Source organism: Rana temporaria, chromosome 8, assembly GCF_905171775.1.
Source record: "Rana temporaria chromosome 8, aRanTem1.1, whole genome shotgun sequence".
NCBI lineage: Eukaryota > Metazoa > Chordata > Amphibia > Anura > Ranidae > Rana > Rana temporaria.
Window position 1 is genome coordinate 33,250,463 of NC_053496.1, and position 23,319 is coordinate 33,273,781.

General features: G+C 43.8%; 1 protein-coding gene across 2 annotated transcripts in view; it reads left to right on the forward strand.

Moving 5' to 3' along the window:
- Positions 1 to 21,612, forward strand: part of GFRA1 (GDNF family receptor alpha 1) — a 213,485-nt gene extending 191,873 nt beyond the window's left edge. The window contains exons 7-9 of one of the 2 annotated variants that reach the window (XM_040361534.1): positions 3,578 to 3,771; positions 17,053 to 17,106; positions 20,088 to 21,612. In XM_040361534.1, coding sequence (XP_040217468.1) covers positions 3,578 to 3,771; positions 17,053 to 17,106; positions 20,088 to 20,240 — 401 coding nt within the window. In that variant the 3' untranslated portion in view covers positions 20,241 to 21,612. Of the gene's footprint in view, positions 1 to 3,577; positions 3,772 to 17,052; positions 17,107 to 20,084 lie in introns of both variants that reach the window. The other variant, XM_040361532.1, reaches the window with a different exon arrangement.
- Positions 21,613 to 23,319: the final 1,707 nt, after the last annotated feature.

Consider the following 23,319-nt stretch of genomic DNA (forward strand, 5'->3'; position numbering starts at 1 on the left):
GCATGGACACAGTGAGTCATGCACATGGACACAGTGAGGCAAAGTGAGGCACAGTGAGGCATGCAGATGGACACCCTAGGCTTATACTTGAGTCAATACGTTTTCCCAGTTTTTTGTGGTACAAATTAGGTTCCTCGGCTTATACTCGAGTATATACAGTAATTGCATCTTCTGTCTCTTGGAAGTCTTATTCCCACATCTACTCTCTTAACAGTGACACAGATCGACCCTAAAGAGCATTGTGGGTTCTATCTCCAGAGCCCATATTTTATCCACTGCACCAATAGGTTAAATAACCTAATTGCATCTTCTGTCTCTTGGGAAGGCTTATCCACACATCTACTTTTAACAGTGACGCTGATCGACACTACAGTAGGTTGTGGCCCCCATCTCCGCAGTCTATAAACTAACCACTGCACCAATGGGTGGAATAATCTAATTGCATCTTCTGTCTTTTGGAAGTCTTAACCTCAACTCTACTCTCTCAATGGTGACACCAACCAGCCCTAAGGCACATTGTGGCCCCTAGCTCCATAACCCATATATTGACTACTGCACCTATAGGTGGAATAATCTAATTGCATCTTCTGTCTTTTGGAAGTCTTAACCTCAACTCTACTCTCTCAATGGTGACACCAACCAGCCCTAAGGCACATTGTGGCCCCTAGCTCCATAACCCATATATAGACCACTGCACCTATAGGTGGAATAGTCTCTTGGAAGCCTTATCCTCCCTTCTACCTTCTTAACAGGAACACCAATCAACTCTATAATACATTGTGGCCCCCATCTCCACAGTCCATACATAGACCACTGCACCAATAGGTGGAACAACCTAATTGCGTCTTGTGTCTCTTGATGACATCAGTGCTCCAAATCCTATGACCTGTCAGGCCCCGTACACACGTCCGAGGAACTCGACGTGCCAAACACATCGAGTTCCTCGTCAAGTTCTGTGTCGAAGCCGCCGAGGATCTCGGCGGGCCAACTTTCCTCATTGAACAACGAGGAAATAGAGAACATGTTCTCTATTTGGCCCGACGAGTTCCTCATCGGCTTCCTTGGTGAAAAGTCTACACACGGCCGAGTTTCTCGGCAGAATCCAGCTCCGATCAAGTTTCTGGCTGAATTCTGCCGAGAAACTCGGTCGTGTGTACGGGGCCTCAGATTCCGGTGTGTTTAGGAAAAATAGAGAAGGAAAGCATTTAGATAGCCACATCCTTAAATTTAGAGGGGAAACAAGAAGAAAGGTGCTCAAAGAGTCACCATTGGGCCGGACTTTAGAGGCATAGAAAACAAAGGAGAGGTAGAAAAATAACTATTTATTGAAAAAAGTACATAATGTTCAAAACTGATAAAAATCATATAAAATTATACAATTTGTACAGTGAGCCCTTGTGCATCAACACGTTTCACCTTTAGGCTTCTTCAGGATTCAGTCAAGGTTCAAAGAAGTAACAAAAAGAGAGAGAACAAGTCTCACTGTCAGAAACTAAATATATTTGAATTACACATCCGACAAACAAACAACACATCATAAAATACCATAAAAAGCATATACTAAATCTGCCCCATGAAGAAGAGAGCTGACACATGGAGAGTGTTTAGATTGTGTTTCGTTCCATTACAAAATACAATTATCAGTGTGTGGTGGGCAAGACCCACTTTAGACAAAGAGTCAAATGAGAATTGTTGAACTCCAATCTTTATTGATTGTAGAGTTTAAATATATCCAACACGCCTCAAAGGATTGTAGCACCCCCTTCTTCAGGGCGATCCTCCGAAAGGAGCTGGTTGTATTTTTAAACTACTATCAATAAAGATTGACCTCAACCAGTGAGTCAACCAATGACTGTTTGTGTAAGGGGCCCCTTAGTCACCATAATGTTGCTTTGCTTTAGAATGAGATTTAATTTTGACTTCACTGTCTGCATGCTTGTTGCAGGTCAGTGAGTGAGATGATGACAAAGCCAAAGACAGACAACTGGCATTTTTTGGGGAGGCTGGGAACAGCACACCCATATCTCTCTATACAGGTTTCCTTTAACCACTTAAGGACCGGACCAATATGCTGCTAAATGACCCAAGGGGTTTTTACAATTCGGCACTGCGTCGCTTTAACAGACAATTGCGCGGTCGTGCGACGTGGCTCCCAAACAAAATTGGCGTCCTTTTTTCCCCACAAATAGAGCTTTCTTTTGGTGGTATTTGATCACCTCTGCGGTTTTTATTTTTTGCGCTATAAACAAAAATAGAGCGACAATTTTGAAAAAAATTCAATATTTTTTACTTTTTGCTATAATAAATATCCCCCAAAAACATATATAAACATTTTTTTTCCTCAGTTTAGGCAGATACGTATTCTTCTACCTATTTTTGGTAAAAAAAATCACAATAAGCGTTTATCGATTGGTTTGCGCAAAATTTATAGCGTTTACAAAATAGGGGATAGTTTTATTATTTTTATTTTTTTTACTACTAATGGCGGCGATCAGCAATTTTTTCCGTGACTGCGACATTATGGCGGACACTTCGGACAATTTTGACACATTTTTGGGACCATTGTCATTTTCACAGCAAAAAATGCATTTAAATTGCATTGTTTATTGTGAAAATGACAGTTGCAGTTTGGGAGTTAACCACAGGGGGCGCTGTAGGAGTTAGGGTTCACCTAGTGTGTGTTTACAACTGTAGGGAGGTGTGGCTGTAGGTCTGACGTCATCGATCGAGTCTCCCTATAAAAGGGATCACACGATCGATGCGCCGCCACAGTGAAGCACGGGGAAGCCGTGTTTACATACGGCTCTCCCCGTTCTTCAGCTCCGGGGAGCGATCGCGAGGGGGCGGCTAGAAACGAATAGCCGCGCCGTCGTCCCGGATCGCTCCCCGCGGGAATCCGACCGCCGCATGTAGCGGGGGGGTCCCGATCGGACCCCCGACCCACGTCTAGGCAGGGACGTACAGGTACGCCAATGTGCCTGTACGTGACATTCTGCCGACGTACATATACATGCGGCGGTCTGGAAGTGGTTAAAAAGTGTTTGTATTTTTTTGTACAATTCCATTTTTATAACACGTTTTCCCCGTCTGTTATGCAATGCGCTGTGAGCGGGTTCACGCTTGAACGGTTCTCTTAACAAAAGAACAAAACCTCCAACATACAGATATATATATATATACACACACACACATACACATTGCTCATAGTGTTTGCTTTGCAGTTTGCAGCATGATATTGGAGAATGGCACTATGTTTGTGCTGAGAGGAATACAGAGGCATCCACTACTAAGCTTTTTCTGAAAAATGCTAGGTGCCTGGCAGCCATACCGATCCACTGGTTTCAGTAATTTCTGAGTTACTTTTATAGAACTTACATGAAGACAATTTTCCCCCCAAATTGTTGACTTTTTGGACCTCAATTTTTTTCTGCCTAAAGACTGAAACCAATTGCATTACTACTCTGATATGCTACCCAAATAATAATTTATATTGTACTGCTATAAAATACTTTACATTACATGGGAGGTCCATTTGCTATATCTTTGCCTCTGTATGACTGTTGTCATTTCTGTCCAGGAAACGCCATCCAGGCCTTCGGTAATGGCACCGATGTCAAGCTGCATCCCGACCCGCCAGTACACACCACAACATCCTCCTCATCTGTCCATTCCAAGAACAAAAATAAAGAAACCAACTACATAGAAACCATGCACATCACCAATGAGATCCCAACGCATAACGGCCTGCCAGGCTGCGCCAATCTCATCCAGGTGAGCCAAGACCCATGTACTGCATGTTCTGTCCAGAGTCCGAACCATGTGGAACAAAATACAGCAGTATGCATGTTTTCTGATGTTGTCAACAAATGCTTTTGGCCTGGAGCATCAGTGCTATTGGTGGTATCTAAGAAGTCAAAAGATGTTGCAGATGTAAGCTGGCCTCTATGGCTTGAGGACCCGCTGCCTCCCTCTGCAATCCAAACTAGCTGCCCACTAGCTAACGTGACATTAAGTCATCAAGCGAATGCCACTTCAATCATTTTTCTCGCCTTTAGACAATTTCTGCCCTACATATAGTAGGAAATGTACTGTGAGCTCTCATTGGTTAGCTGCCAATCATAGGGCAAAAGAGAAAAGTACAATTGCTGGAGATATGGAGGGGATCAGCCCTGTGTAAAGGGATGGTTGGGCTTGCAGCAAAAATAATTAACCACCAAAGCCCACAACAGCCCTCGATTTTGAGAGAAAGGGTACAGTGTGATTGGTAGCATAGCAAGCATACCAGAACTGTTGGGGGTGGTAAGATACTAAAACCTGCATGATGATGAGATCCTACAACCTGGTGGGCATACGGTAACTGCCCCTTTTAATTTGTTGGAGATATCTTTGTTTGAGAAAATTCCAGCGCAGCAATTGGTAAGTGGGGGAGGCAAGAAGAGTCCTTACCAGGGAAGATGATATAATTCAAACTGCTATAAACACTGTACAACATGTAATCAATGTCATTATTCATGTACGTGGTAGAATGCTAATGCCACATATGATGTATCCCCGGAAAATAAATGACACCTAAACCTCAGTATCCCAGCTAATATTTCCTAATGGGAAACCTAACTTTCAGCTTGACCCCTACTTCTCAACATGACCCTAACTCTTACCATTAACTCTATAGTGGCCCACAATCCTTGTTCTTACGATGCAAGAACCATGTTGAGGCAAAAAGTATGTATACAGTGGAGAAAATTATTATTTGATCCCCTGCAGATTTTGTAAGTTTGTCCACTTACAAAAAAATTTAAGGTCTATAATTTTTATCATAGGTGTATTTTAAATAATAGAGACAGGATATTAAACAGAGTTCCACCCAAAAGTGCAATTTCCGCTTAAACCACTCCTTGCCCCCCTTACATGCCATATTTGGGGGGGGGGGGGAGTGAAGAACATTAATTTCATGAACTGGCCTAGCCAGTCTCCAGACCTTAATCCTTAAGAACATTTATGGAAGGAGCTGAAACTTCCAGTTACAAAGCGACAGCCAAGAAGCCTTAAGGATTTAGAGAAGATCTATAAAGAAGAGTGGACCAAAATCCCTCCTGAGATGTATGTAAACCTGGTCACCAACTACAAGAAAAGTCTTACCTCTATGCTTGCCAACAAGGGTTCCTCCACCAAGTACTAAGTCATGTTTTGTTTGGGGATTCAATTTTTATTTTACTCACTGAACTGCGCTTCAATTTATAACATTTGTATTGTGAGTTTTATCAGGATTTTTGGTTAATATTATCTCTCTTTGATTTAAAATGCACCTATGATAAAAATAATAGACCCTTCATTTCTTTGTAAGTGGGCAAACTTAAAAAATCAGCAGGGGATCAAATAATTATTTTCCCCACTGTAACTAAGGGGGCTTGTTAGGCTTGATTTATTAAAAGCACTGTGAAGGGTGGCAAAAATAAATGTTAAATGCCCCAACTCACCTGTAGCCCCCTACCTGCTGCAAATGAGGAAGGTTCTGAAGTTGGGGACATGAAAACAAGAGCTGTAAAATGATGAAGAATGATTTCCTGTATGCAATGAAAGGTTTAGATAACAAATCTGGTAAATGAGTTCTATATTCAGCACACACACACACTTTTCTGCAATTGTAATTTCTTTAAACCGCCAGAAGGAAGTCACATTTTATGGCAAAACGTTTTTCACATTATCAGGTTTATAAAAAGTTGTTCACTTGGGAAGAGACCCCAGAGGGGGTGATTAATTCAGTTTCAAGGTTGGGAGGAGTCTTTAGGTTTTCAGATATACCTGTGTGTGAAATATATATATATATATATATATATATATATATATATATATATATATATATATATATATATATATATATATATATATATAATCTGTCTTCATATGCTCTTGTGTCTGCTATTTTATCATTACCTGTATAACCTAGGGGGTAACTACAGGGGGTGCAGAGAGGGCAATTATGCCTGGGCCCTTGAGGACACTACATCCATATATTACTGCCTAAAATAAACTGCAACAATATATTTTACATACCTAAAAACCTCTAACAAAATAAGTCACCTTGTACAGTTGTTAGGTGGGGGCCAGATAGGCTTCTCTGAAGAGATGGGTTTTCAGGGATCGTCTAAAAGTAGACAAAGTAAGAGATAGTCGGACAGATTGGTGTAGAGCATTCCAAAGGATGGGAGATGCTCCGAAGAAGTCCTGGAGGCAATCATGAGATGAGGTGACAAGGGAGCTAGAGAACAGGAGGTCTTGGGAAAAGCGAAGAGGTTGATTTGGTTGGTATTTTGAGACCAGGTTAGAGATGTAGCTGGGGGCCAGGCTGTGGATGACTTTGTAAGTTACTGTTAGTATCTTGAATTTGATTCATTGGTTGAGTGGCAGCCAATGGAGGGATTGGCAGAGAGGGGCAGCAGAGGGGTAGTAGACGTCATGCGGTTTGTAAGGTGGATGAGCCTGGCAGAAGCTTTCAGGATGGACTGAAGTGGGGATAGCCTATTTAGAGGTAATTGAAAATATTTTGGGTATCTTGAAATGAAAAATACGACAAAGAAGACCCTGGACTTTTAAACAGTTAAGCCTCGTACACACGACCGAGAAACTCGACAGAATCCATCAAGAAACTTGGTGGCAGAGCTTTTTTGCAGAGGAAAACGGTCGTGTGTACGTTTTTCATCAAGGAAACTGTCAAAGAACTCGACGAGAAAAAAAGAGAACAAGTTCTCTTTTTCCTCAACGGGAGTCTCAATTTCCTCGTCGGGCTGGTTTTCGACGAGAAACTGAAGCGTGTGTATGCTAAGAAACCTGCGCATGCTCAGAATAAAGTATGAGACGGGAGTAAAAGTAGCATTTGTAATGGAGATAACACATTTTTCACACTGTAACAGACTGAAAAGTGCAAATCTTCTCTTACCAAACTTTTACTTAACACATAGTAACATGAGATTAGCAAAAGCAGCCCTAAGGGTTGTGCCAGTGGAATCGAACTTCCCCTGCCGTTGTATGTGTTTTACATCACCGCGTTTGAGAACGAGGAGATTTTGTCTTGACCGTGTGTACGCAAAGCAAGCTTGTCGAGTTCCTCGACAAGCCTAACAAGGAACTCGTCGAGGAAAACGATGTGTATTTTCCGACGAGTTCCTCGGTCGTGTGTACGAGGCCTTAGAATTCTATATCGGTCATGAATTAGACAACATTCCTCTCCAAAAACTCAAGCAACTAGTCTCCTCAGTTCCCAGACATCTACAGGGTGTTGTTAAAAGAAGAGAGAATGCTACACCATGGTAAACATTTTTGAGATGTGTTGCTGCCATCAATTTCAAAATGACCTTATTGATCTCATAAATGGCACATTTTCTCAGTTTGATATGTTTTTTTTTTGGCCAGCAAAACCCAAGCAATTAAGTTCAAGTAGCAATAAAATTGTATCTAGTTAGTCACATTCAACTAGATTTGTTTTGTAGCTTACCCAAGCCACATCCTAGAACTAAAGAAGTGGCTTGGTTAAGTTAGTCTTCAGCATTACCAAACAAATCCAGTTCAATGTAACTATTACTAGCTATACCATGGCCCGGACAAGAACTTTTGAAGACAATTTATATTGAATGCAGAGAAGAAGATGGTCCATTAGCTGCCAAGGATGTCCAGGAACATGAAGCCTTTCCAAAGACTAGGGCAGCCATTCTCAACAAGTGTTCCAGAGATTACCCCAGAGGTTGCCAGGGGGTTCTTCTCCTTCTCCTTTCTTCTTCTCCTTCTTCTAATTTTTTCCCCTTCTCCTTTCTTCTTCTTCTACTTTCTTCTCCTTCTCCTTTCTTCTTCTCCTTCTCCTTTCTTCGCCTTCTTTTTTCTCCTTCTTTTTTCTCCTTCTCCTTTCTTTTTCTTCCCCTTCTCCTTTATTCTCCTACCCCTTCTCCTTTATTTTCATTCCCCTTTCTTCTCCTTTCCCTTCTCCTTTATTTTCATTCCCCTTTCTTCTCCCTTATTTGAATTCCCCTTTCTTCTCCTTCTCCTTTCTTCTCCTTTTTTTTCTCCTTTTCCTTTCTTCTATTTCCCCTTCCCCTTTCTTCTCATTCTCCTTACTTCTTCTTTTTTCTCCTTCTCCTTTCTTCTCCCTGTTTTTTTTCCGTCTCCTTTCTTCTCCTTCCCTTCTCATTTGGCACCTTCTTTTTTTCTCCTGCTTTCTTCTTCTCCTTCCTTCTTCTTTCTCTTTTCTTCACCTCCCTTCTTCTCGTCTGTTTGTCACACTTCTCTTTTACTAGAGCTTCCAGCACGCTTGTAAGGATTCATAATGGTTTTGCATCAAGTTGTTGCCCTTCCAGTTTTTCTTGGCGAAAGTTTGTTGTAACAATTTGTCAAGTGGTTCATTAGAAAAACCGTAACGGGGGGAGGGAAGCAGGTGTGTCATTAGGGAAAGTGAAGCGGGAGTGATGTACATGCACATCATTAGGAAAGGCTTAGTAGGTAGGGTGGATTGTTAGAGTGTCAATAAGGTAAGCATAGCAAAGGTGGCGTAGAGTGCAGTGGTGTCATAATGAAAATGTAGCATGGTGGAGTAAGAGTTGTCAGAGGTTGTCAGAGGTGAGTCATAATCCTTCCAGTTTCTTTAGATCGGCTAAATGTGAAATTCATTGATATCCCAATGTCACAAAAAGAACTTGTGACTCATCTGCTGGATGTGTCGGCGCTGTCACCATCTTCTCCTAATATGATCAATACTGTGCTTTTTCCAGAAAAGATTCTGCTTACAACAACTTTTCTCGGAGTGCTTATTTTCCCAAAGCCAACTCCGCGCCTTACAACTTTCTGCTAAATCTGTCTTTGGAGGATTAGGAAGGAAACTTGTGACCAATTGATATGGTTCACATACATTTGTTTCAACTCTTTACTCTTCTAGGTAGAGAAAGATGTTCTTCAGGCAAATATAAGAAGGCCCCCATTTTATTGAGATAATAATTAATTAAAAGATATTTAAAGGGGTTTTTAACCTTCTGTTTTTTTCACCTTAATGCATTAAGGGGAAAAAACATCTGATAGTTACTGGCCCGCCAGCCCCCCGGTTTACTTACCTGAGCCCTTGAAAGTCCCACGTAGAGAACACGCTGGCTTCTCGGCTCTTCTGGGCCCGGTTTTCTCGGCTCTTCATTGGATAGATTGATAGCAGCGCAGCCATTGGCTTGCGCTGCTGTTAATCAAATCCAAATGATGCGCGGGAGGGGGGGGGGGCCGAGTCCGGCATTCGTGTCTATGGATGCAAATGCTGGACTCGGGAGCGCGCCGGCAAGGTAACCCTCTCGGGAGAGCGCTTCCTAAAGGGGGTTATCTGATGTGAGGAGGAGCCGAGACAGCCGCCGAGGGACCCCAGAAGAGGTAGATCGGGCCACTCTGTGCAAAACGAGCTGCACAGCTAAGGTAAGCATGACACGTTTATTTTTTATTTATTTTTTATTGCGAACCTTTACAATCACTTTAATATACAGTGTTTGTTTATCTTCATACTTCCTTGCGGTTTGGGGGCAACTTCACTGCAAGGGAGAATTTTTGACCTCCACCGAGACTGGCTTAGAATTAGAACCACAGACAAAACTTATTCTTCTTTTGAATAGAGTAAGAGAGGGTATAATCCCTGCCAGTTGTTGTTTTCTTCACTTCTTGATCCACTGCACTGAAGCATTTTTTTCCCCCTGGACTTTAGCTTCAAAACATGGAAAGCATACCACCCTAGGGGTAGGGTGAGCAGTAAAGGTGCAGGTTAGAGGGTGAAGGAGGCTGTCCTCAGTCATCACTCCCTCCCTGATTATTTTCATTGATTGTGCTGTATAGATATCATCTCCTCTATGTATTTGCATCTGGTTGACCTCTAACAACATTCCCCTTTGTATATAAGACGTCCTCCTTGATTGGACGCCATGGATCTGATGAAACAGCGGAGGCTGTGAAACGCATCATCCGATCCGTTCCCGTATGCCACGTCACTTCCGTATGCGACGACCCTGTTTGCTGTCCACCCTGAGACGCACGCCGTCCTGTACGGCTTCCTGCACGGCTCGCTGTTCCTCCTTATGGTTGCTCAGGCACCATATCGTTCCACCCACAGCTCCCCCGTCTTTTGCAGACCTTGTTGGGGACCAGGACTCATCTGACACCAGTGATCAGGGACCCAAGTTATCTGAAATGCCTGTAATTTCATATCAATTGTGAGTAGCCATTTGGCTGTGTGTTTCTACTATTTTATTAAAAATCCCTTTTCATACTACACTTAGATTGGCGCATCCTTGTCTTCTTTTTGTGTACTCCCTCCCGTCACCCCTACCAAGGAGCCTTGACAGTCAGGCTCAGGTAGACCACCTGCAAAGTCCACAAGTTCAGCTCTGACCATTATGGACTGCTGTTGGTGCTGTCAATCTGCCCCTCAGCTGAAGGCTCCCCCCTCAGGGCCAGTATATCCAGAGTGTGAAATGCCAGCTACTGTCAGAGACAGAACTGTAAAGAGTCTAAATGAATGAACTGTAAGTAATTATCCTGCGTCTATGATGTGTACTGCCAATAAGCATGGATATTATTCCCATTTATCAAAGCTTGCAGCAAATTCTGTCAGCTCCAAGCCTTATGCTGCGTACACAAGATCGGAAATTCCGACAAGAAAATTCCGACCGTCAAGAACGCGGTGACGTACAACAGTACAGCGAGCCGAGAAAAAATAATTTCAATGATTCCGAGCATGTGTGTTTTTTTTGCGTGTCGGAATTGCATACAGATGATCGGACAGAAAAGTCCAATGGGGCCTACACACGGAATTTGCGACCAAAAGCTCACATCAAACTTTTCTTGTCGGAAATTCCGACCGTGTGTACGCGGCATTAGCTTATTCCCTCCTTCTCCACCTGATGCCATATTACAGGACCGACTATTGTGAAAATGGTGATAGTGACGACCTCGGTAACCTGGAAGGCATCTGAGCAACGAGTAATGAATTAATCACTTCCACCTTTTCTGATCTGAGGTTTGAGGCCCCACCTCAGACCCAAAGTCGAGATTTGCTGTGCACACAATTTTTTGTCTTTCAACAAGAGACAACAATGTCAGCACAGAGTGGCGTCCGCTGTTATCTCAGTTAAGCCACCATGACACGTCCCAAACACAACACCGAGAGACAGACGCACACGGCTCCATGTGCACGACGCAGGCCCAATGACCCAGCAGCTGTCACACAGGGAGACGGCTCAGCATCTCCGTGTTTTATTGCAGTAATTGGGATGCAGAGCTCGAATCCTCCGCTTAACCATTTAGGTTATTTCCCGGAGAGAGGCGTGCACCGCCAACAGAGCCGAGGGAGGGGGGCCAACCCAGGCATATTGGGATCCGGCTGGCTGAATCTGCAACATTCCGGCAGACGGAATTAAATGTGCTCACTCGGCATTGGTGAGCCCCCACAGAGCGGTCGTCCAGCTGCAGACCGTTATGTGCCAAGCGGGACAGCAACTTCAGATATGTGTCTGTGGATGGGCATGGAAGGGGAGGAGTGGCACGCAGGGGGATGCCAAACTCTGCATTATGTCTATGTTAATTGCGGGTTCTAATTGGCGATGGGGGACAGACAAGCTGAGGGGCTGTTGACATAAATCTCTGGTGACTTGTACTAAGTCATGTGTAAAAACAGACACAAATCGCCAACTAAAGCGGAAGTAACGTTTTCACAGTGCGAACAGCGACGGTATGGAGGAGCTGCCGACAGTTACCACATACAATCTAGATGTAGTGTAATCTTATCTGTAGAATGAAATAATGAAATACCCAACTCTGACCAATGCAGGAATCACACCAGATCTAAGATGGACCGAACTCTGACCAATGAAGGAATCACACCAGATCTAAGATGGACCGAACCCTGACCAATGAAGGAATCACACCAGTTCTAAGATGGACCGAACCCTGACCAATGAAGGAATCACACCAGATCTAAGATGGACCGAACCCTGACCAATGAAGGAATCACACCAGATCTAAGATGGACCAAACCCTGACCAATGAAGGAATCACACCAGATCTAAGATGGACCGAACTCTGACCAATGAAGGAATCACACCAGTTCTAAGATGGACCGAACCCTGACCAATGAAGGAATCACACCAGATCTAAGATGGACCGAACCCTGACCAATGAAGGAATCACACCAGATCTAAGATGGACCGAACCCTGACCAATGAAGGAATCGCACCAGATCTAAGATGGACCCAACCCTGATCGATGCAGGAATTACATTAGATCTAAGATGGACCGAACCCTGACCAATGAAGGAATCACACCAAATCTAAGATGGACCCAACCCTGACTGATGCAGAAATCACACCAGATCCAAGCTACACTCAACCCTGACCGATGCAGGAATCACACCGGATGTAATGCCGCGTACACACAATAATTTTTCGGGTTCTAAGAAATTAAGTTTTTCAGGCTCTAGAAAAAACGATGTTTTTTTCAACTTGATCATTAAAACAGCCTTGCCTACACACGATCGTGAAAAAAAAATGCTCTAGCAAAGCGCGGTGACGTACAACGACTGCACTATAAAGGGGAAGTTCCATGCTGATGGCGCCACCCTTGGGGCTGCTTTAGCTGATTTTGTGTTGGTAAAAGACGATTTGCACTTTTCTGTCCGTTACAGCGTGATGAATGTGCTTACTCCATTACGAACGGTAGTTCTACCAGAACGAGCGCTCCCGTCTCATAACTTGCTTCTGAGCATGCGTGAATTTTTCAAGTCGTTAAAGCCCACACACGACCATTTTTTACAACCCGAAAAACAACAACGTAAAAAACATTGTTAAAAAATAGAGCATGTTCGATTTTTTTTTGGCCATTTTTTAGAACCCGAAAAATGCTCTGAAGCCCACACACGATCGTTTTTAATGACATTATCACCCAACCCTGACCGATGCAGGAAATTACACCAGATCTAAGAATCATCCAACTCAGACTACTGCAGGAATCACTTTCCCGGATCTAAAATCAACCCAACTCTGACCAATGCAGGAATCACATCAGATCTAAGATTAACCTAACCTTGACCAATGCAGGAATCACACTGGATATAATATTGACCCAACACTGACCAATGCAGGAATCACACTGGATATAAGTTTGACCCAACTCTGACCAATGCAGGAATCGCACCAGATCTAAGATTCATCCAGCCCTGACTGAGGCAGGAATCACACAGGATTTGAGATGCACCCTTCCCGTGCTTCAGTAGGACGGGTTTAGGCATGACCTCATCACATTTTTGGTTTGAATTAAAGTAGAGTTATTGGCAAGATTTAAAAAAAAAAAAAATTTGGATGGTCATAATCCCCAAAGTTTTTTTTTTTTTTTTTTTCCATCTGTGTCCCATTAGTGAGATTTGCCTTCACATTCTGTCCCATAGCCAAAGCAGGAAGAGAGAGGAAATCCCTTTAAATTAAGGGAATCCATTGTGGCCCACCAAGTCACCAAACTGGTATCCCCATTGGAGGATTCCCCCTCTATTCCTGTTCTGGGGACAACCCCAAATTTGGGATTGTCTTTCACTTTTGATGATCATAGTAACCAGGACAAAGGATGAATCTCTCAAACAGGGGCACAGACAGCAATGTAAAAATATATTAGGTTATGTGTTGAGGGTTAATTTTTTATGATTAAAGATGAAGACACTCTTCTGTTAAAAAAAAAGATGAAGACACTCACAGTGTGCAGTGACATCAAATACGTAATTTCAATACAGGAGAGGAGCATGTACAACTGTGCAATTAAAGGGAAGGCTAGAGGGGTCTGCAACGGGTTCACTGTAATGGCCGCCACGATATATATGAACCATGGCCAATCTCTGATCGTTATGTGAGCTTCTCCGTGTGCCTTCCTTCATATAAATGGGTAATGGGTTGCTTTCTTTATGTGGTTGATCCTGAAAAAACAGTTTAATAGAATATAATATGAGGAAGTTATGTTGTATTATGATAAGGAAAAAACAAGTGATCCTAAATGACAGCGCAAATAGTAAAATCTGTGCCTGTCTCTTTACATTTTCCATATGACTTCATATCAGATGCCGCGATGTTCAGGGAAGGTGGAGATTAATGTTCTTGTTTTCTGTCTTTTTTTTTTGCATGATCAGCTTTTCTTTCCAATAGAAAACTTTTATTTCCAAAGAAAAAACAATTCTGCCTATAGGGTGACCACTCTGACTTGCATGGTCTCCTTGCTGGCCAACCGTGGTCACCTGTTGTGTGCTCTTACAGCTTGGATCACATGCTTATGTGTTGGTACTGATTATAATTAATGGTGATGTTCTCCACTGACATTGACCACCCCCCTCCACTTTGCTGCCTACTGTCCATCTGTTCCAATTAAATAGTCCACATGCAAGCTCAACACATTTCGAACATCCCTTGTCTTCTTCAGGGGAACATGTGAATACAATATGTTACACATAAAGTTGAACAAACTCCTTTAGGAACAATTTATATTGACATCCACTACAGTGTTGTCAATGCAAAGCAATTTTTCCATAGGGAGGGAGAGCCAAAGCACCAGAGGTCACCCAATCATAGAACAAGGGACGCCAGAATAGCAACCAAGCCAGTTAACCAGCCATCATAAAACTGCCCTTTGCCCCACATGAACAACGCTGAACGTGCTCACGTTCATGCAGGACATAGGACTGTTTTATGAATGCTGACTAACTGGCCTGGCGTCTATTCTGGCGTCCCTTGTGCTATGATTGGGTGACTTTTGGTCTTTTAGTTCTCCCTTCTGTCCCTATAGAAGCATTGGTTCACATTGACAATGCTCTGGAGTGGATGTCATTACAAATTGTTCCTAAAGGAGTTCGCTCACCTGCATGGGTAACATATTGTGTTCACATGTGCTCCTGAAGAAGACCACAAATGTTTGAAACCGTTGAGCTTGCATGTGGACTGTTTCATTGATTTACAAAAACCCATATGTAGAATATACACGTGAGCTTGCTGTCAACAACAGATGAACATAATTTTATCTGTTTTGACAGCAAATTTAAGTGTTTTTAACTTTTTGGATAATAAAATATTGCTTTTTTGTGTGGTAGCACAGAACCTTTAATAAGTCCTTTGCTACACAATTTTTGGTCTGGTCATATAGGATGTGAGTATGCGTAGACACAGAATTCTCTCCTTTTGTGACTCACATTAAGGCTATTTTCTCAGTTTTCTGCACAGTCCTGTGCATCACACGTAGGGCCACCCATTTATTTCAATGGGCTGTCCTATGCATGCGAAACACAGATAAGGAGCCCCTGACTCTTTACCAGAGTCATGCTGCAAATGCATGGGGGCGCTAAAGGGCAGATCGCTTCTGTGCGCGTTGGGACAGCATACGATTTTGCGCAGGTGCTAGACCCACACTAATGTTGTTTCTATTCTGAATGGCATCCCAGCACACATTGCAATGGCCATGCACTGTGGTTGCTGTGCATTGGCACCATGCTACATCACACATCCATCTGAAAGTGCTTTGGGGAGTCATTCAACTTGGTTAACACCTACAGGTGCAACCAAGTATGGGCGTGTGTACAGCAGCCATCAATTTTAATGGGCTGCCCTACGCATGAGAAATTAAGAAAGAAAGTCCCAGAGTCTTTTCCAAAAATGGTGCACATGAAAACGTGGCGCATTTGCATATGCGTAGGGCTGCCATTAACAATTGCAAAATGCTTAAATGGCAGGGTGTTTCTCTGCAAGTCAGGAAAGCGCACAATTTTCCGACATGCAGTAGTGTGAACCTAGCCTTCAGAATGCACCTACGCATTTTACATGCATTGTCGCACGTTGCAATAATGTACCCCAACTACATAGTGTGTGACCAAACCCTCTCAGTAAAGGATGACCCATTAGGGCTCATACACTCCAGCGGTTTGTGTTTTTTTTCATGCATGCTGCATTTAACTCTGTCAACGACAGCGTGTTTTGATGCGTTACAGCAGTGTTTCTCAACTCCAGTCCTCGAGGCGCCCCAACAGGTCATGTTTTCAGGCTTTCCATCATTTTGCACAGGTGATTTGATCAGTTTCACTGCCTTAGTAATTAACACAGCCATTTCATCTGAGGGAAATCCTAAAAACATGACCTGTTGGGGCGCCTTGAGGACTGGAGTTGAGAAACACTGCGTTACAGCATATTAGAATGCACTGTGCAAAAATGCAACATGTCCTATTTTTTTCAGTGTGCAGTAACTGAAGCAATAGGACATAAGGAGATTGCCTTGACTGCGCACTGGCACTGCGCTAGCATATGCTGCCCAATGCAGCCCAACAAAGCTGGTGTGAATGACCCCCAAGGGCAGTCCTTCTCTGACCCCTGTCATTCATACCAGTGACATCACCAGGCCTTCAGAAAAAAAACTTATTCTGAAGGACAAATAGAAGTAAAATGGATGCCAAGCGCCTTGAGGCGATTCAGTTCGCATTTGTAGCGCTATACAAGTTATTTACTCACTCACTCAGTGACATCACTTCTATAATTGTGAGTTATAATATAACATGAACACAGTTCTGGGAGCCAAAGCATGCCAGCTTCCATCTGAGGCTTCTCCCCCAGGTGCGTGACTAATTCCCTTAAAATCCAGTCACTCCTCCACCGTCTGGATTGTCATCATTAATTTCCATCCAGACTTTTCCTGGCTGCCCAACAATTATCATAAGAACGCATTCGAGAACAAAGAAGGATGCGTCAGTCGGACATCAATATATCAGCCGGTCGCTATAACGAGCTGCCAAGCAGCCGGTTCCAGCTAATTAATACGGCTGATGGCGCTGGATTAATCTCAGCGTCTTGCCATGTAATTAATTTCACCGGCTACAATGAGAATCCTTTAACCGAGGGAGGCTTTGTGTGTTTGCTAAGGAACATGGCGAGAAAAAAAAAATGTTCTTCATTCTGTGTGAGCAACTGGCGGCGCTGTGTGTCACCGACTCATCACAGACGTCTCAATTAAAGTGTTTTTTTATTTTTTTCCTAGGCACAGAGAATGAAATTAAACGACACCGTGGACACCCAACTCTGCCTGGCGGAGGTGAGTGGAGCATTCTTAGAAAAGTTACTAAAGATGAACTTGAAGAAACTTTTTATTGCCAGTTTTATCCAAAATCGATGATTCAGTGAATTTCCTCCCAGGCTGTTCATGGGCCATATTCTCATAGAAGTTACGATGGAGTATCTCAGGATACTCCATCGTATCTCCCTTTTTTGGCCCGTGTATCTATGCGACTGATTCTTAGAATCATTTTCGCATAGATACACTTAAGATCCGCCATCTGTAAGTCACTTACACTGGCGGATCTTAAATGTAATGACGCCGGCCGCCGCTAGATGGCATTTACGTGAAGGACTCGTTTGCGTATGCAAATGATCCTTCTACGCCGATTCCTGAACGAGTTTGCGTCGCTTAACCATCGTTAACGTCGTTTGCGTAAGCGGAAACTTACTCCTGCTATATGAGGAGTAAGTTTCCGCAAGTCCCACGTAGGCCATGTTACGGATGGCGTCGGGTACGTCGTTTCCGTAAGTCGTTCTTGAATACGACTTTACGTCAATGACGCACACGTCGGCGTCATTGACGTTTTCCGCCGAGAACTGGAGCATGCGCACTGGGCTTTTTGAAGCCCGGCGCATGCGCAGTTCATTAGAATCAGGGGCGCGCTTAATTTGAATTCAAGCCGCCCCCTTGGAGATCCGCCAGGCTACGCCGGGGCATTTACACTCCGCCGTCCCAACTTACGGAGCAAGTGTTTGGGGAATACAACACTTGCTCCTGTAAGTTGGGACAGCGGAGTGTAAGTGCCTTAAGCGCAGCCCGCGGATTTTTAGAGAGAATATGGGCCCATATCTCTAGAATAATTTAGCAGAAGGATCTCCCTAGTAGATTTCCCAGCTTCACACAACTGCCGTCCAAATGATGGTGTCACCCCCACCCAACAGACTTTCTATAATGTAGAATTAAAGGTGAAGTATGGGATAGGCTAGAGGGGTCTCCAAACTACCCCCCCCCCCCCATCCAGTAACCCCAGTTTTAGTTGTGCCCCACCATCCTCCATGGAAGCTGTGCCCATTGAGCTCCTCCTGGCATGCTCGTACTGCACACAGTCTGAGCATGGACAGCACAGCACCTCTCCCCCTCCCGCCTCCGTTCAAGTAGTACACAGCCCAGATCTATTCTCTTACAGACAGGCTCTATCTGCACACTGCTATGCTGCACAGCTTTTTTTATATGGGAATTTCACAGTTCAGAACTGCAGCATAGCAGGCAGCTACACAGTGTGCAGATAGAGGCTATCTGCAAGAGAATCCATCTGAACTGTGTACTGTATGAGAGAAGGAGAGCAGACAGTCCAGAGCCGACATCAGTCAAGCAGAGGAAAAGGAGAGAAGGTGGATCCCGACAAGACTGTCGGCATAAGAATATAGAGTTGACTGTAGTTCCTACCGCAGGTATTTACCTTGCTTTTAACAGAAAGGGTGCACTTCTCAGAGGGCTGGAAATACTTGTATGTATTAGCAGCTCACAGGGAAGAGGATGAAACAAAAAAAAAGAAAATCCTTACTTTTAATAAATCATTTTGGATTAGAGATTTGATTATGTGAAATTAGTAAAGACCAATACCGCTGCTGGAAAATTCCACCATTGTAGGAGGGGCAGAGACACAAACTACTGCCGGGAAAACACATTGTGGGAGGCAAAAACTACAGCAAGGAAATCTCACTATTGTGGGAGGGGCAAAGACACAAACTACTGCAGGGAAATCTCACCATTGTGGGAGGGGCAGAGACACAAACTACTGCAGGGAAATCTCACCATTGTGGGAGGGGCAGAGACACAAACTACTGCAGGGAAATCTCACCATTGTGGGAGGGGCAAAGACACAAACTACTGCAGGGAAATCTCACCATTGTGGGAGAGACAGAGACACAAACTACTGCAGGGAAATCTCACCATTGTGGGAGGGGCAGAGACACAAACTACTGCAGGAAATCTCACCATTGTGGGAGGGGCAGAGACACAAATTACTGCAGGGAAATCTCACCATTGTGGGAGGGGCAGAGACACAAACTACTGCAGGGAAATCTCACCATTGTGGGAGGGGCAGAGACACAAACTACTGCAAGAAATCTCACCATTGTGGGAGGGGCAGAGACACAAACTACTGCAGGGAAATCTCACCATTGTGGGAGGGGCAGAGACACAAACTACTGCAGGAAATCTCACCATTGTGGGAGGGGCAGAGACACAAACTCCTACATAGAAATCTCATCATCAAGGGAGGGGCAGAGACACAAACTACTGCAGGAAGTCTCACCATTGTGGGAGGGGCAGAGACACAAACTACTGCAGGAAATCTCACCATTGTGGGAGGGGCAGAGACACAAACTACTGCAGGGAAATCTCACCATTGTGGGAGGGACAGAGACACAAACTACTGCAGGAAATCTCACCATTGTGGGAGGGGCAGAGACACAAACTACTGCAGGAAATCTCCCCATTGTGGGAGGGGCAGAGACATAACCTACTGCAGGGAAATCTCACTATTGTGGGAGGGGTAGAGACACAAACTACTACATAGATATCTAATCATCAAGGGAGGGGCAGAGACACATACTGCTCCAGAGAAATCTCACTTATTAGAGGACGAAGGAGGAGACCTTTTCCCCTGAAACACGTTGGCTCAGTGAACATTTTTACTAATCATTAAGCTGCATGACTGTTCTTACTAGGCGCTCCTAACCCCACACTTCAAAATTGATTATTGATTAAACAGTGCACTCACCATGACAGATGGCAGCCTAAGAATGAAAACAGGTGCCTATACATCATACCTCCATTGTAGGTTGGCCTCCCTAAAGGAGCACCAACTCATTATACATAGAAATAAAATCACAACTTTCATTGTACCAGACAAACATGCAATCACTCGAATCAATGTCTTTTGTCTATTTGTAGGCTTCACAAAAGTTCGAAAAGTGTAACCTAGTGCCTGTTTTTGTTTTTTTTACCAGCAGTCTCTCGGAAAGGACAACATAGTTGGACGATCTTCCAGCGATCCCATTTCTGCTGACAACTCCTCTGCGATATCATCTAGGCCCGTCACAGCACTCTTACTGCTGACTGTGACGCATTGGCTGTTCCTCGGCTCCCCCTCCCTGACGTTATAGCCGCACCGCAACACACGGACCTGAATAAGACAACAAAAATATATAATTATATATTCCGTACGATTAATATTATTCACTTTCCTACCCTCTTGATCACCTGAAATTGACGTACTGGAAAAAGAACGGAATATTCTGGAACGTCGCGGAAGAAGACCAAAAGCAAAAGGGGCCACACAAATATATGGTGGATCTGGGCATGCTTTGTGTTTTAAAGAAAAAAAAAAAGCAACAGAACGTTTGTAAATTTGGTTGTTGATAAACTATTTTTCCACCCGTGAAGAGGAAATTCCTACCTTATCCTATTTATAGCATTTTTTATGATTTAATTACTTTCCAAAGTTCTTTAAAAAGAGGCCAAATGTACATACCGTAGCAGGCCAATCGCCAAAGTGCTTGTGTTTGTTATATACTGCTTTGTCTGATTTCCTTCAGTGTTTCTCTTTTTATGTCTATTATAACATCACGTGGCCCAGTGATCACACCATGCCATCTTTGGTTGGGGGACAGTGACATCTTGAGTTCTCAGTGAGGCAGTTTTGGAAGTGAGGTCTTGCATGACCGAAAAATCTGACCCAACATATCTGGTCGGGAGTTGATAACATCTTATGCTCTCAATGAGGTCGTTTTGGAAAATACATCTCCTCTGGCTCAACAATCTCACCCCACCATCTTTGGTCAGGAGTTGACTACATCTTAAGCTCTTATTGAGGCACTTCTGGAAATTACATCTCTCTTGACCCAGCTATCTCTTTGTTTGGAGAGGACAACATCTTGAGATCTCAGTGAGGCAATTTTGGAAATGATGTCTTGCATGACCCAATGATCCTACCCTGTCATCTTTGGTTTGGTGATGCCGATATCTTGAGTTCTCAGTGAGGCAATTTTGGAAACAATGTCTTGCGGGACCCAGTGATCTCTTCCTGCCATCTTTAGTTGGGTGACACCATCTTGAGTTCTGGAGACAATTTGGAAATTATGTCTTGCATGGCCCATTGATCTTACCTCCTCTCCCACACCATGTTTGTTCGGGTCATGATGTCAGGTTCTCAGCAAGGACATTTTTGGAAAGAACGTCTCTCCCAGATTGTGTTAAATATGACAAGTGGTGAAGGGCAAGGATCTCTATGGGTTTGGAGTGCTATTGAAAAACATATGAATTTTGGTAGCCAGTCTGAATAGAAAGATTAGGAAACAAATCACAACTTTTGGTTGGAAGAGGCAAAAAAGAAAACCAAAAAAAAAAAAAGGGAACACTATTCTGGTTCAATTTGTGCCCAATATATTTCACGTGTTTATCCAAGGAAATTCTGTTTTATCGAATGAAGTTGCACACCCAGTTCCAGTTGTCCCCCCTCATCCTTTCCCGCTTGTTCTAAAAGAACAAGCAACGTGTATAATCTAAAGCCGCCATATGTCCACCTTACAACGCGCATATGGCGACTTTGCAGGAGGTGACCGCGCAGCGCAAGACTCGACACAAAATGTTTGATGCAAAGATTTTTTTGCCTTTCTTTACCGGTTTTGAGCTGATGCATATTCATATTATTATTGGCTTCGATTCTCTGGACTCGCTAACAAGTACGTTTAGACACTTGCGACATGCCAGGAGCTTAATTACTATTACAGTTAACGAAGAACAACGTTGTGTACACAAGGAGAAAAAAAAAGAAATCACAAGCACTGTGTTTGCCTTAATGAAGCATGGTTTCATAATCCCTTGTACAGAGATTAATATTGTGCGCAGTACAAAAAAATGAAAAGAGAGAATTTGGCTCAGAGGACTTTGGATCTGGGCTGCGCTTGTTTTTCTAAACAGAACACAGACAGTCTGTCGCAGCTGCTTATGTAATCCTCCGACTGCAGCCGCCTTGGAGAAAGGAGCAAAAGGTTGGTGTGCTGTCTCAGCTTTACTTGGTTTGTGTTGCCGGTTTCGTACATTGCTCATGCAACGGGTGTAAGAACTGCTACTGTAAGGTGGACTCCATGCTAAGCAAGAGAGTTCAGTTATAGGTGTGCACTGAAGACCTCAACCTCCCATCAGCTTTTTATATATCCCAGACTCCAGTGGAGAAATTTTCCTGCAGTAGTTTGTGTCTCTGCCCCTCCCACAATGGTGAGATTTCCTGCAGTAGTTTGTGTCTCTGCCCCTCCCACAACGGTGAGATTTCCTGCAGTAGTTTGTGTCTCTGCCCCTCCCACAACGGTGAGATTTCCTGCAGTAGTTTGTGTCTCTGCCCCTCCCACAATGGTGAGATTTCCTGCAGTAGTTTGTGTCTCTGCCCCTCCCACAATGGTGAGATTTCCTGCAGTAGTTTGTGTCTCTGCCCCTCCCACAATGGTGAGACTTCCCTGCAGTAGTTTGTGTCTCTGCCCCTCCCACAATGGTGAGATTTCCTGCAGTAATTTGTGTCTCTGCTCCTCCCACAATGCCAAGCTTTCCCTGCAGTAGTTTGTGTCTCTGCCCCTCCCACAATGCCAAGATTTCCTGCAGAAGTTTGTGTCTCTGCCCCTCCCACAATTGTGAGATAGGAATTTCATCTGAATATCTTTCTCCACTGGAGTTCAAGAGATAGAAGAAGCCAGTACAGTAGGTTGTTCAGCTTTGGTAACATCTGCACAAAATTGAAATTGAAGTCAGTTTCACATGGCTTGTCCTTTAAAACATTGATCAATGTTTCACCCAAAAAAAAACGAACTCCATGAAATCTATTATTCACACACAGAAATAGTCCCAGTACGACCTGTGGATTCATGGTTTAGAAGACACAGCCCTGACTGACCCCTGTGAAATAGTATAATTTAGATTGTGGTCATGGGCAAAAGGGACCAAGCGTGTTAGGCCCCATACACACGGGAGGATTTATCCGCTGATACGGTCCAGCGGACCGTTTCCGCGGATAAATCCTCTCGAGGATTTCAGCAGATTTTAATGCGATGGAGTGTACTCACCATCGCATTGAAATCCGCGCCGAAATCCTCTGGCGATGACGTGTCGCGCTGTCGCCGTGATTATGACGCGGCGACGTGCGCGACGCTGTCATATAAGGAATTCCACGCATGCGTCGAATCATTACGACGC